The sequence below is a fragment of the Girardinichthys multiradiatus genome, chromosome 2 (assembly GCF_021462225.1).
Source record: "Girardinichthys multiradiatus isolate DD_20200921_A chromosome 2, DD_fGirMul_XY1, whole genome shotgun sequence".
NCBI lineage: Eukaryota > Metazoa > Chordata > Actinopteri > Cyprinodontiformes > Goodeidae > Girardinichthys > Girardinichthys multiradiatus.
The window spans coordinates 46,706,091-46,722,038 of NC_061795.1; the positions used below are offsets into that span (position 1 = coordinate 46,706,091).

Sequence of the window (15,948 nt, forward strand, 5' to 3'; positions counted from 1 at the left end):
TGGACAGGAGTTTTTTTTATTTTGTTTTTGCGCAATTACTGATATATCAATCATTAGATGATAAGCTGAAAGATGATGCAGCTCTCAGGTATTGCGTCAGGTATTTTCTGGATGTTTTTTTAAATACTTCTTCATTTGGCCTGACACTTGGTTTTTCTTCCACTTTCCAATGCTTATTAAATTAATTAACTGATTTATCAAATAATTAATGATGTAACATGCTTTTATAGTCAGGCACATGGTCTACACTACAACTGAATTTAAATAAAAGCTAAAGTCTGAAGAAAAACTTGGAGAGCTGTTGATAAAGACCATTTCAGAAGACTAAAAGTCTGTTTATAAGACAGTTCTAAAGAAATTAGGAGTGTTTAATTAGAAGATCCATTTATGAGGCTTGTGGGTTTCTCCAGTCTCTACTTTTCGTCCTTTCCAGGAGGAGGTGTTCAGCCTGTGTGCAACAGACCGGTTGAAATCATGTTTTTTCCATGTTCTTTCTTGCTGCGTTGGCATCTGGACCGGTTTGTTCTGCTGCAATTTGAACCACATGGTCAAAGCACAGAATGACAATGATGCCTTCAAGGACCTGCGATTGGCTCCGTCTTCTGTCTGCTAGAGGATTTTGTGATATAACTACCAACATAAATAACAATTTTTTTGTAAAAAGATTTTCTCTGTTTAGGTATCTCTACAGTTTGTGGTCATTTCAGGGATTCGCTGTGCACTCATACCTCCTTTAAATATGAACTGTTTAATAGTACACTTGATGGTCATGTTGCCTTCAATGCTTTTGGAATGAGTCGTGAGAAAAGCTACGTGTTGTTATAAAATCTTTAGTTAATTGTTCCCGTTGGTTTTGGTGCACAGATTTGTTCAGAACATTTCTTAGGATACACACCAACATACAAGGGCCATAGTCATCTGGTATTTCCCTGCCGCACGTAAATGCGTCCTGCTCAGACCGAACCAGAGGAATTTTCAGGTTCTGTTCTGCTGAAGCACCGTTTTGCTGCTGCTCCTCTGCTGTATTGGATGTCTTTGTTTGTCAGATGAAAATGAGGAGCAGAAGAAGCTGCAGATGTTTTCAGTCCGTCTCTGGCCGCTTCCCCTGGTAAGTGTGAAGGTTTTGCGTTAATCGAGGATTGTCGCGTTAACTTTACGCATTTAGGAGTTAACAGACCCGTTTCTGACGGAGTGAACCGAGCGTGCTGGGTTCTGTGTTGTGGAGAAAATTAAGAGTTGTCAATTAATAAATTACTTGGTAGGTTTTTGCCTTTATAATCTTCATCCTTTCCAAACGCCCCCTTAACACAGATATGTTGTTTTTTTTTACAGCAAATGAAATGATACAACAAGCAATAATGGAGTAGTTTCTAATATGAACACGAGAAGGTTATGTAACGTTAAGCTTTTTTTATGCAATAAATCACAAGAAGTGTGGAGAAAATTCTGACATTTCAGGTTTATTTGTATAGCGCCAATAAGGTCATTTACAGTGCTTTACAGATAAATACAGGAGCATGAGTAGAACCAATATAAAACAAAGAAATACCTACGACATAATAGAGATGAACTGATGAAATCTTTGACCTTTATGGGTAAGCTGCATGAAATAGCAAAGGTCTAAGTTCTGATTTAAATAAGTCAACAGTTTCTGCACATCTAATGTTTTCAGGGAGTTTGGTACAAAGTTGAGGAGCAAAGAAACTAAATGTTGCATCTCTTATTAGGTCAGGCCCTAACAACACTGAGTGAAGAGGTCTTTGATGACCTGTGGGCTCGATCTGGTACAAATGTGACCAGCAACATTCAGGTAGCCAGTGCAGTGATTAAGAACTAGTCTGATTTGACAGATTTTCCTGGTCTTGATCAGTAGTCTGGCAGCAGCATGTTGGTTCAGCTGCAGCTGTCTGATAGATTGTTTTACAGAGACCACTAAAGACACCAATACAATAATATAATCTACTGAAAATTAGAGCATGCACAGGTTTTTCTGTCTTGTTTTAATAGGAACCCTTTATATGTCTTTGAGATGATAGTAGGTTGATTTAGTAATAGTCTTCATATGAAGGTTGTCTTTTATCTGCTCAGTGACAGACCCTTTTCCTTTAGGCCCTACTTAGAGCGGTACGCTACAGTTCAGCTTGCTTTTTCAGGGATCCATAAATCTCCTTTTCAACTAGTAGCCTGCCTAATCTGGTCGGTCGGGCCGGGTCAGTTTAACACGGTTTCATTCATTTTCCTTTAAATATGAGTACCATCTCAATGGGGGCAGAATCATTCATAGCAAGACAGGCCCGCAGTACGTAATGATGTGATTTAGAGACAGAAAACACAACAGCAGCCTGGGGTGCTCCGTTTATGGCTGTTGTAAGATTCAGAGTGAAAGAAGAGTGCCAGAGAAGGTTCTGGACAGCGTGAGCCAAAGCACTGTGGATCAGTACAGGAGAGACAGGGAAGCCATGCACTATCAAATGGAAGGATAGGGAATAGAGGACGTGCTAGCTTGCTGTAGTGCTCATACACACAATAAGCCTAGCGTAAAACAATTTAACAGTTGAAAATATTTATTCATCTTCTATACCGCTTATTCCATAGTGGGTCACAGGGGAGCTGGTGCCAATCTCCAGCAGTCTATGGGCAAGAGGCAGGGTACACCCTGGACAGGTTGCCAGTCCATCACAGGGCAACACAGAGACACACACACACAGGACAAACAACCACGCACACACTCATTCACACCTAAGGGCAATTTAGAGAGACCAATTTACCTAATAGTCATGTTTTTGGACTGTGGGAGGAAGCTGGAGTACCCGGAGAGAACATGCAAACTCTATGCCAAAAACAGTAACGGTTCCATGTAAGGAACATTTGTTTAAAAGCAAAGAAAAATGGGAAGAAAAGCAGGAGATTTCCATAGTTATTGGTGGTATTGGAACTGCATATTGCTTAAAGGAGCAGCAGAAGATCACATGATCATGACACTTTCAATAAAGTTTCAAGGTGATGCAACCTCCAGCCTTTAAATGAGGCAAACGTTACAAATGTTTATCCTGCTTTTATATTTGAATATTCACTAATCTGTAAAAAGTTCAGGAGGTGTAGAAAATAAATGTCAGTCCTATCTTTAATTATCTTTTTAATGCCAAATAAAATAGTTAAACTAACATCCTCCAGTAGTGGAGATTTTTATTTTTTTAACTATCCTTAGATTTTTAGACCACTTAATCTTTCCTCATCCGGAGGTACAAATGAAAATACAGAGGAAAGAAAAGGTTGATAACTAAATAAGAGGTTCTAATATGATATTATTAACAATTTTAACTTTGCTGCTCTTCTTGGATTCAGGATAGTTGCTTCTGGCATTTTTTTTAATTGAGGATGTTCCAATACAGTGATGCCTGATGTTGGAGAGACGGATGATGGACATGTACGCACTGACGTGGCCGAATCCAAACTTCTGTTTAGCTGAAACAGCTCTTCAGTGATGTAGCAAAGCAGAGAGGAAAACAGGTGCATATCTGAGACGTTTAACCAAACTCGTGGGTTTCTTTTGTCACTGGTAAATCATCTGTGAAACCAGATTGTGTCTTTGTGGATCAGGTTTGAGTTTGAACAGTTGTCTGAAGATGCAGTACAGTTGAGAAGATGCTGAGAAAGGTGGTGATGATGAGGAGGGTCCTCCATGTTAAGGGAGATGTGATGTGTACACTCGTGCTTCTGGTGCTGCTCAGTTTTTTGCTCTACACCCGCCAGGTAAGGAGGAAAAGAAAATTCACAATGATTTGAGGAAAAAAAAAAACATGTCCCATTTAATCCAGGCAATGTTTCTAGGTTGTTCAGTCCTCTGGATGGAGCAGACCTGTCTGGAAGCTAAAGATCCACAGCTCCACAAGCTCTGGTCAGATCCTGTTGGGATCCAGTGGGGCCAGGGTGAGAAAGGAGTCACGTGAGGTAACTGACAACTTTAGTGGCGTTTGTTGTTGATCTGCAGTGGTCATTTTCTCATATGGGCGGTCCATCCGACCTTCCATCCATCCATCCATCCATCCATCCGTCTGTCCATCCATCCGTCCGTCCGTCCGTCCATCCATCCGTCCGTCCATCCATCCATCCGTCCGTCCATCCATCCATCCATCTGTCCATCCGACCTTCCATCTGTCCATCCATCTGTCCATCCATCCGTCCGTCCATCCATCCGTCCGTCCGTCCATCCGTCCGTCCGTCCATCCATCCGTCCGTCCATCCATCCATCCATCTGTCCATCCGACCTTCCATCTGTCCATCCATCCGACCTTCCATCCATCCATCCATCCATCCATCCATCCGTCCATCCATCTGTCCATCCATCCATCCGTCCATCTGTCCGTCCATCCATCCGTCCGTCCATCCGTCCGTCCATCCACCTGTCCATCCGTCCGTCCATCCATCCGTCCGTCCATCCATCCATCCGACCTTCCATCCATCCATCCATCCATCCATCCATCCATCCGTCCATCCATCTGTCCATCCATCCATCCGTCCATCCATCCATCCGTCCATCCATCCATCCATCCATCCATCCATCCAGCCAGATAATCACCTTTATTATATGATACATTATTATTTATATTTATGTGATGGACCAGTAGAGCCCATCACTCACTGGACGCAACAAACCACCTTTTTCATTCTGGGATAATTACCTTGAAATGCAGAGGCAGAAAGTAATAAATTGAGAGATTTTCTTGCAATGCTCAGAATGAAATCTTGAATCAGAAAGGTGAAACATTTGCATTTTTGTTTTCTTGTTTTAATCCAGTCCCCATTACAGCCACAGCCGCCTTCCTGTAAACCCCAACTCAAGTCCAGACCTTCAAAGCCTAAATCCAGTTCTCAGATCATTTCCAGGTCACGAAGTAAAAAGGTTTTTACGACTGTGGCCGCTAGAAAACGACTGCCAACACTGCCGCCCTTTGACTTTGCAAGCTATTTGAGAGAAAAGGACAACAGAAACTTTAGTCTGCTTATAGACCAGCCGGAGAAATGTCACATCAAAGAAGAAGAGAAGGGAGGAGGAGGCTCTGCGTCTGCTCCCTACTTGCTCATTGCTGTGAAATCTACAGCTGCAGATTTTGACAAGCGACAGGTAGCAAAGTTTGGCTTAAATCAATTACTTTTTTACAAGTTTTTTGCACCAGTTTATTTTTGTCTTCCCTCCTTTGTTTCAGGTAGTGCGTCAGACGTGGGGGAAGGAGCAGACGTTCCAACCTGGTGGGTCCATTCGCACTGTGTTCCTGCTGGGAATTCCCAGGAATTGCTCCTCCCTGCCTCTGTGGGATCGTCTGTTGGCCTACGAGAGCCAAGCCTTTCGCGACATCCTGCTCTGGGACTTTGAAGACACCTTCTTTAACCTGACGTTAAAGGAAACACATTTTCTGGAATGGGTCAACAGCAGCTGTTCTCATGTGAAGTTAGTTTGAATGAAAAGGTCCTGAAATGATGATGATTTCAGCCTCATCTGAAGCTTTAATTAAAGTCCATCTGCTCTCCTTCAGGTTCATCTTCAAAGGTGATGCTGACGTCTATGTAAATGTGGAAAACATCCTGGAGATGCTCCAAGGCCGAGAGCCGGACGAGGATTTGTTTGTTGGGGATATTATCGTTAATGCCAAACCAATCCGTCGTCGCACTTCCAAGTATTACGTTCCAGAGTTCGTGTACGGAGGCGGTCTGTACCCCAGTTATGCTGGAGGAGGAGGGTTTGTGATGTCAGGACATACAGCTCGAAGACTGAGCTCCGCCTGTCAGCAGGTACCCTACAGATTAAAGAATAGGCATAAGCCAGTTATAAAGGTTTTACTAAAGTGTGGTTTTAAAACAGCTACAATTATCTCATGTAATTTCTATGGTTTAACGTCCTTTCAGTGAGATGCCTGAGAAAGTGCACTGCTGGTCAGCTGGCCGGAAGAACGTTCCCAGCAAGACTAAGTTGGTCGTTTTTCCACATCACAAAAAACGCATGTGGAAAAAGAGTGCTACTCATGACTCTTATTAGGGCAACAATGTTTTACAGTGCCTTACGAAGGAATATATACCCATTGATCTTTTAAAATTTAATATCATTTGGGGGGATTTGTATTCAGCCCCCGGATTTAATACTTCGTAGAAATCACAATTTACTACAATTATTCTTCGCAGAATAGCTCAAGACTGGGTAGAAGGTATCAATGTTCATGTCTTGACTCATATTTTCAATTGGATTTAGGTTTGGACTTTGATTAGGTCATTCTAACACATTCATTATTTGATCTAAACCATTCAGTTTTAGCTCTGACTGGATGTTTAAGGTCACTCTGCTGGAAGGTGAACCTGCTACTCAGTCCAAAGTTATCTGCAGCTCCTTGAATGTTTTCTTCCAGGGCTCTTTTGTTTTTTTGCTCCATTCATCTTCCAATCAACTCTGATCAGCTTCCCTTTCCCTGCTGAAGAAAAGCATCCCAACAGCAGGATTTCTTTTCACAGTGGACATAATGTTTTAGGGATTGTGGTTTTCTACAAATTCTCCCTTGTGAGATGTGGATCTCTGCAGCTCCTCCAGAGTCACCATGGACCTCTTGACTGCTTCTCTGATTAATGCTCCTCTTGCCCTTCCTGTCAGTTTTGGTGGACGTCCATGTCTTGTTAAGTCTGCAGCTGGTTCATCCTCTGTCCATGTTCAGATGATGGATTGAACAGAGGTTTGTGAGATGTTCAAAGCTTGGATATTGATGTAGAACCTAACCCTAAACTTCTTAACTTCTCCAGAACCTTCTCCCTGACTTGTCTGCTGTTTTTCTTTGTTTTTCATTATTCAAAATGTGAAAAAGTTTAAGAGGTGTTAATACTATAAAAAAGACAGTGTAAACCAACAGTTGTCAAGCTATGGGCTGATTGACCAGCTGTATAATAAACCCTTATTCATTGGATTTTAATTTTTGCAGTTCATACTTTGAAAACTATGTTTTACTCAATGTTTTTCATAATGAGAGAATATCAAACTGGCCCATGCCTATTAATAAGGGAGGTTTCTCCATCTCTTGCTATTTATTTTAAGAATTCTTTATTAGTGACTGATTTAAAACTTCTTCTAGGTGGAACTATTCCCGATCGATGACGTCTTTCTAGGAATGTGCCTCCAGCTGATTGGTGTCAAACCTTTATGTCATCAGGGATTTCGCACATTCGGGATTCCCCGACCGTCTGCAGCGCCCCACCTCCAGACGTTTGACCCCTGTTTTTACAGAGAGCTCATGGTTGTTCACAGCCTCAGTGCCCCGCAGATTTGGCTCATGTGGAACCTCCTGCACGACCCCAAACTGAGCTGCCACAACAGAACCGGCCTAACATCCGGACCCTTTAAATGGAGAAGGAGGATTGGAGAGATGTCAAGCGATGAGACAGATTACGGCAAGAAGCTAGTGTTTCTAATGCATTAGTGCTTGTCAGGCAGGCAAATAAATGGAGCTGGAGCTATTGTGCTGCCTTTAAGGGCAGTATGAAAGCCATGTGTGATTTTATTCAACCAAGCTGAAGGATCATCTGCCGGGAAATGAAATGTGGAAAGGGAAATTTTTCCCAGCTGACTCTGCCTTCTGTGCTGATATCCAAGGAATATGAATACATTCTGACTGTGACCTTGGAGACCAAAGTGTTCACACTGTGTTTATCAACCACCAGAGAGAAGGTGTTTGATTTAGGTTTACAAAAATAGGAGGTTGTCTTATCTAAAAATGCATTTTACATGTGGAAGGGAAGCACATTTTGTGAAGCAATGAGTCCTGTGATGCATGTGAGCAGGTATTTTGCTCATGATGTGCCCGTCTTGTATACTGCGTGTGTATTAGGATGAAGGTTGTAAAATGTACCACACATGGACTTACTTTTTGCTGTCACATCATTATCTTTTTTTCACATACCTAATAATAGCCTGACCATTTAGGGCTGAAACTTCAGTGCTCTACAGATAGTCCTTAAGTGCCCCCCTGAAGAAACTCCCTGAATCATTATGTCATGAAGCCCTTCTGTTGGAACCCATTTCAAGCATTTGGCATACTGAGGTAAGTGAGCCTGCATAGAAAATATGATGATGAACTTATGGTATTATCGAGTTTCTGCTATGACATTTAAGAAGCAGTTGCCTTGGTTGAGTACCAGTTGTGCATATGCATGCATATATGGCGTCTCAGAATTTCAACTCTCTTGTTACAAAGTCTTTAAACATGTAATAAAAATCTCTGGTCTTGTGCTACAGTGTCAGACTCAGAGAGGCAATGCCCCTCCAAAATATCATTGATTGGTTGCAGTGTGGTCACCATGGGACCGCTAAAGGTTCTGCCTGGGTAGAAATACAAACATAAGCTACTTTACAATTTGGTGATATTCATTGCAATGAAAAAAGCATTGGTAGTCCTTAAAGAGTTTTAACTTTTGTCACGTTGCAACAAAAAAACTTTTTGATTCTTTTATGTGACAGATCAACACAAAGTAGTGCATAACTGCGAAATGAGGGAAAGTAATAAATGGTTGTCATACTTCTTTAGAAATAAAAATCTGAAACTGGCATGCATGTATATTCAGCCCCCCTGATTTAACACTTTGTGGAACCAAACTTTGCTGCAATTACATCTGCACGTCTTCGGGGGTTGATCTTTACCAGCATTAATAATCTAGAGACTGAAATATTTACTCATCCTTTTTTGCAAAACAGTTCAAGACTTTATGGAGAGCATCTGTGAACATCAATTTTCAAGCTCCAGTCTCAAGTCTTTCGGAGCCTCTAACAGGATTTCATCCAGCAATCCCCTGTATTTATCTATTATCCCATCATCTCTGACCAGCTTCACTGCCTCTGCTGAAGATAAGCATCCCCACAGCATTATGCTGCCACCACCAGGTTTCAACCAAGGGTTCATGTTTAGGTTGATGTGTAGTGTTCATTTAATGCCACACATAACATTTTAAAAATCCCCCCAAAAAACAAAAAAAGTTAAAGAAATTTGCAGTTGTCATGTGACAAAATGTGAAGAGAGGGGTGTGAATACTTCCATAATGCTCTGGAAATGCTACGTCATGCAATTAATTTTATATAAGCAGGACATGTACCTACATTGCATTGTGTTTTTGTCATTTCAACAAAATCTAGATTCTTTTTCTTTATTGAAACAAAAACAAAATAAAACCAAAAGACAACAGAAGCAAAACAGTTTTTTCCCACATTCCCAAATTTGAACATAAGAAGGAAGAACAATCATTAATTTAAAACAATTTAATTATTACTGACATTTTTCTCTCTGTGAATGATTATGAACTCGTGTTTGTTTCTGAAAATAGTATATTTCTGCCATTGGTAGACTTAAATCAAGTAATTGCGACTGTGTGTGTCTGTTGTGACATTTTCAAATTACACTTCGACTCAAACTTTGATTTATTTGAACTGTTTTTTTCAGGGTGACATTAATTTACAACCTGCAATGATTTCTGAAAGGCAAAACCTGGGGGCATTAATTTGATTTGTTATTACTGATTTTCTTTTATACACACAGGGTCAAAATACATAATACATAAAGACTCCAACACATACATACTTCGCCACTAATATATGGTTCATAGTCCTTAGCAAGCTACACCTTGACCACACTTCTTTTGTAGCCATGAAATGCTTCTGGCCTGCCTCTAGCTGGATGTTTGACCACTCCTCTTAGCAGAATTGGTAGAGTCCTTTTAAATCTGTTGGTGCATTTCAGAGAATTGTTCAATCAAATCATCCATCCATTTTCTATGCCCACTTCTTCCATACAGGGTCACGGGGGAGCTGGTGCCTCTCTCCAGCGGTCTATGGGCGAGAGGCGGGGTACACCTTGGACAGGTCGCCAGTCCATCGCAGGGCAACAGAGACACACACCCATTCACACCTAAGGGAAGTTTAGACAGACCAATTAACCTAAAAGTCATGTTTTTGGACTGTGGGAGGAAGCAGGAGTACCTGGACAAAACACACACATTCACAGGGAGAACATGCAAAGCCCATGCAGAAAGACTACCAGCCAGGAGTCAAACCTGGGAACTTTTTGCTGCACGGCAAGAGTGCTACCGACGGCGCCACTGTGCAGGCCTGAATCATCATCATCATTAAAAAATGTATAAGACTCATGCTGCAGACGGAAACTTCTGACCAGAACAGTCAAAGTCCTCTACACAAAAACCCAAAACCATTTCCTTCCATTTCACATCCACATTTTATTTTTCCTTTTTCATATGCTGGTTGTACAACACAGAAAATAAACTCTGTTGTCAACAAAGAGCAAGTATTTGATTTCATAAAAGTCTGTTAGCTTTGTTGAAAATTCAACAGCTATCAGGAGTTCTGCTGCAGACAAAGCTTCAGTCTCATGCTTTTCTTTGCTGTACATGGTTTTATTGCAGTTTTAATCATGGGACATGCTGGATGAATCTGCTTGTTATTTCATAAACAAAGGTATTCAAAATATGCATATCAAAAAAGTCACATTCCAAAGAATTTCACTTCAGTCTAAATTACCTGTCCTGCTTCCAAAAATGGGATTTAAAATATAAACTTCATCCAGAAAAATATGAGGGGAAGAAGATTTGAGTAGAACCATGAACAAATAATGCAAAGCCTAAACACAAGAGTGCTTAACTAAAGCTTTGCATTATAAGTCACAACAAACTTGTAATTTTCTGTAAAACAAAACAACAACAAAAAACCACAAGAAACGCCAGTTTAGAGTCTTTCTTTGCGTTTTTCCATTTAAAAATATATGTCCACCTGAGTTTAGGTAAGATTAATCTACCCATTAATCTAATTCTGCTCTGTTTCAATAAAACAATGCTTTAGGAGTAATCTTTATATTTTGTGAAGGACCCTGGTCAAATCACAAGGTGTCGTAATTTGTGTTGGGATTTTTTATTTGCATACAAGGCAGAAACTTTTGTTGAGGAAACAGGTTTTGGTGTTCAGAAGGACCAAACCAAATGAGGTTTTGCTCCACTGATGGAAGGTCTGTTGGTCAGTATTTGGATGTAAGAAAAGGACTGTAAAACTCCTTTACAAATTAAGTTCCATCACAGACAGCGCGTAATAAAACTGAAAATACATGACCATATAAGGAGTAAGGATGTGTTGTCTGGAACCGTGGAGCAGGACTGTTTTGTTGACAAAGAAGACCCATTTGCAATATGTCAAATGGATGAGTGGCTGCTTTAGAGGTAGCACTCTTACTTTCTCCAAAGGTAAGTGGGTGACGTTTGTGAAAACATAAGCTGAAGACACTGGATTTTTACCTCAATCACCAAAAGCAGCCTCTGAAAAAAATCACTTTTTACGAACAATTGGAAACTTTGCTTTAAGGGAAGGAACAACCCAAGGCTGAGGACAGAACACAGTTCATGCCACAACAATTCAGACTAGGAAACCAGTCCATTGAGGTGACCATGGATGTTATTTGCGAGGAAGGTCTCTTGATTTTCACTTTTGATTTGTTCCCTGTAAAAGACAAGTAATCTACTGATAATTTTACTTACACTAATTTGTTGCAGGAATTATTTTCTGTCTGAGCAAAATGAATGCCAGATTGTACAACAGTATTTTTAATTCTGTTGCTTCCAACACGTGTAGCATTAGCTTGATGCGACTTCAGGGCCAAACAACATGATGATGTAGGAAAACTGAATGGATTTAGAGTTTGAATGGGTATAACAGATGGTGTAGTCAGAATTACATTTTGACACCAACATTGCCATAATGCAGTTAAACCCTCACATATAAAACACAGAATTATCATGCGTAGAAAAAAAACGAGACTTTTGGCTGCTTCCGTTCACTGTTGCCAGGTTTGATAGAGCCACTGCAGAGTTTGCTGGAATAAATATGCTGATTAGAAATGGAGCAACCATGAACCAAAAGCCGTAAGAACTTTTAAAAATGATTTTCCATTGTTTTATGCACTGTTGCATAAGAGTACGATTTGAGGGGAAGGGTTAGTCTTTTCAATTTCAGTCAAAGAACAATTTGGTCCTATGACTACCAACACCTGTTACCTGAACAGTTCCTACCTTTATGCAAAACAATCCCCAACACAAATGCTAAACCTAGTGGCTAAACTAGGGTATTACATAAAACACACAAAAAGGCTCTGATAAATGCTTTCCAACAGAAATAAACATCTCTAGCTACAAGCCAACTAAAACTGGGTTCAAACACTTTTCATTTCTCAATCTGCAAGTTCAGTGTGTTATACTTGGTCAGCTTTCCCAAAAAATATAAAATTAATAAACTAAATAAAAATAAAAAACACCAAAGTCATATATCAAGAAACTGGGACACCCTATGAAAGTCTGTGTTGAACATATTTTGATACATGGATATTCAAAATAAATTTTAACAACACACACAAAAAAAACCATATATATATATATATATATATAAACAGAGAGAAAAAAACCCCATTAAAAGTCTGTTAAATGAAATAAAAAGTAAAATTTCTGATGAGGAACAAAGTAGGACACCTCCAAATTTATATAACCTCTCAAAATGGCTAAAATCACATCAGGTGCACATTATTAGAGTATCACTCAGCATTTTAAAGGAATGTCTGTAGTACCTTGTGAATCTGGTAAGGAATTTAAATCAGTATCCAAAGAATGTGAAATCAGCTATTCCTCTGCAGGGAAAGTTTTCCACAAGTGGAAGATATTCAAAACACCTGCCAACATGTCTAGGTCTTGCTGCCCAAGCAGGATCATCCTAAAAGCAGACCGCAAGATGCTGAAAGAAGTCTTCAAAAACCCTAAAAGGTAATCGCAGGGTCTACAGCAGACTCCAGCAAATGTTGCACGAGCTGAGCTTTCATGGGAGGTGTCCAAGGAGGGAAACCTTTGCTTGCTAAGAAAAACATGAAGGCCAGACTAAAGTTTGCCGGAGACAATGTAGTCAAAGAGCAGGAATTCTAGAAAAATGTTTTTTGGACGGGTTAGTCTAAATTTAATTATTTGGACACCAGAACAGGACATGTTTGGCATAAACCAACAGGCAGTGTTCCAGGAAAAGACCCCCTGACGAACTGTGAAGTGGAAGTGGTTTGGGGATACATGGTTTGGGGAAGCTTCATTGTAGCAGGACCTGTTCACCATCACAGAATCCACCATGAAAAACTGTATATCAGAGGGAGTTTGAGGAAAAAAATATGAGAACATCTATAAAATGAAGCTGAAGCAGAACTGGGCCATGCAGCATGACAATTACCTAGAATATACCAGTAAATCCACCAATGAATCGCAGAGAAAGTCGAAGCCCAGGTCTCATTGAGATGCTGTGGGGTGACCTGAAACAGGCTGAAGATGCAAGAAACCCCTCAAACATCTCACAGCTGGAAGTGAGGAGTGGAGGAAACTTTCTCCAGACTGGTGCCAGATGTGGTAGATGGATACAAAAAGGAACTCAATAAAGGTTTATCAACTAAAGGGGGAAACACTAGATATTATTGGGTAGGGTGTCCTAACTTTTTCCTCAACTAGAAAACAATTTGTGGGTTTCTTTTAACAAATAAAAAAAGGTTAGTTTTCGCTCGTGCACTTAAAATTACTTATGTGAACATTTATTAGTAGATAACTGAATACGTAATGGGTTGTAATTTTTTACATTTTGGATCTCCAATTTATGAAAACTCCCACAGGGATAAAAACTAGAACTAGATTTATAGACAGGGAGGCTGATTTTCTGTCTCGTTTAGAATGAGTCATGTGTTTTATAAAACTGAAGCGACAATGTTCTAGGTGTCGTAAAAATGAACAAGAAAATAATAAATACATATCCTAAATAAAAACAGAACAATATTTAAACCTAATTTTGGAAAGGCGAAACTGGGATTCTTTGCAGATATGAGAGAATACAACAACTGAGAAACCCACCAGACCATGCAATAGGTTGGTGCTAATGCTCAATGTCAAACACACTGATACAACAAAGCAACAAAAAGCATTCTTACACTATATGTACCACAAAATCGTTTTACAGAGGAAACAAGACATTCAAAGACAGGCTCAGTAGGAGATGAGGCACAATGTTTCAGTTTTTACATTTTCTTGTTTAAATACATTTTCTTCCAGAAAAACAAATAGTGAGAAAATGACCAGAACAGTTTCCACCAAAAATTAAACCAAAGCGGAAATCAGAGCAACCTTAAATATTGGGAAACGGAAGAACCACAAGAGATATGCTGGAAATACGTCTTCAAAACTCGAAAGAAACTGAGAACCTAAACTTCCAGGCTCATCCCATCATCCCGATGAAGGCTGAGCCACACGGTGAAATCAAAAGGAATCAGACTGTAAATGAGGTTTATGTGCTTAATAGAAACGTCCCATTTACTTCCAGCCCTCCACTGTCCACAGCTGATGTCAATGCTGACTGGTCAGCATTGACATCAGCTGTGAGCAGATTCAATGATTCATGTTGTTAAACTTTCTCCACAGTGTAGAATAAACCAAGCCATAACAGAGGATGCCACGAAGAGCTATTTACAGCATTTATACATATGAATCAGCTTCCTCTGGAACACAAACCCACAAAGTGTCAAAGTTTTAGCTTAGTTTAGAATAAAAATACTATCAAGGATTATCAGTTAAAAATGATGCTAAATGGAAAAATAGACTTTAAAGCCCATTTGGAAATTCATTGCTGCCCGATGAGAAACAAACATGCATTTAACGGCCCTCAGATGATAGAAGTATCAAAATAAAGAAAAATTATCAGCTGGTTTAAGGGTCATTCTACAGAAAATCAAAAATTAAGATCTGAAACTGAAACAAAGACCAAAAACAGAATAGATTTATTTTTCGTATTATGACACTGCCTTACAGTGCCTTGCAAATATCTTCGTAGCTGTTGATCTTTTCCACATTTTGTCTCAGTACAACCACAAACTTCTATCATTTTTGTCTGGATTTGATGCGACAGGCCACAAAAGAATGATAATTGAAAAGTGGAAGAAAAGGTTTTCAAAGTTTAAAAAAAAAATAAGAATCTGAAAAACAGGTCAAGCATTTGTATTCCTCCCCTTTTACCATCAGACTCCTAAACAAAGTCCCGAGCAATAAATGTGAAAACAGCTCCCCATGGGTGTAGCATGTTGTAGGGACACTTTCCTTTAGCATGTACAGGAAATCTGGTAGAGGCTACAAAAGACATAGGATTCAGCTTGAGCTTCACGTTGGAGGAGCTGCAGAGATCTCAGCTCAGGTGGGAGACCCTGTGCACCCTGAACATGCCCATGGTGAAACACTGTCTTTCTTTAGCAGGGGAGGAAACTGGTCAGACTTGATGGGAAGATGGGTGGAGCTTAATCCAAGAGAACCTGTTAGAGGCTGCACATCATGGACCCTATGCACAGCCAGATCTCCAAAGAGATGGTATAGATCAGGGGTCTCAAAGTACAGTCCTCTGGGCCAGTATCCTCCACATTTAAGATTTGTCTCTGCTTCAACACACCTAGATCAAAAAGTTAGGCCATTAGCAAGGCTCAATAGAACTTGATTGCATTCTGTAGAGGCAATTCAGAAATATGATTGAGGTGTGTAGGACCAGGGATACATCTAACGGTGCAGGACACCAGTCCCCGAAGGACTACAGTTTGAGACCCCTGGTTTTCGAGTGGTAAAATTGTCCGGTTAAAGCTCAGGTCTAAATCTAATAGAGAAAGTATAGAAAGACATTGAAAATGATGTTCACGCATGTCCTCCATGAAGTCTGCGTACGAATGATCTGTTTGCAACAGTGAATGTAGAAGCATGTATAGAAGAATAGCAAAATTTTCACTTGTAACGTGACAAAATGTGAAAAAGTCCAAGGGGTGTGGAGTCTTTTAAAGGGGCAGCAATTAAACTAATATTTATCAAAACCAAGAAAATAACATT

At 40.0% G+C, this 15,948-nt stretch overlaps 1 protein-coding gene across 2 annotated transcripts; it reads left to right on the forward strand.

Moving 5' to 3' along the window:
- Positions 1-958: 958 nt before the first annotated feature.
- Positions 959-8,578, forward strand: b3gnt9 (UDP-GlcNAc:betaGal beta-1,3-N-acetylglucosaminyltransferase 9). 2 transcript variants are annotated; one of them, XM_047382533.1, is made up of 8 exons: positions 959-1,108; positions 3,393-3,510; positions 3,601-3,753; positions 3,832-3,951; positions 4,799-5,125; positions 5,208-5,449; positions 5,535-5,790; positions 7,110-8,578. In XM_047382533.1, exons 3-8 carry the CDS (start codon positions 3,646-3,648, stop codon positions 7,452-7,454), a joined length of 1,398 nt encoding a protein of 465 aa, XP_047238489.1. In that variant the 5' UTR covers positions 959-1,108; positions 3,393-3,510; positions 3,601-3,645; the 3' UTR covers positions 7,455-8,578. The 2 variants fall into 2 exon arrangements, with proteins under 2 accessions (XP_047238489.1, XP_047238500.1); XM_047382544.1 differs by having other exon boundaries at positions 7,188-8,578.
- Positions 8,579-15,948: the final 7,370 nt, after the last annotated feature.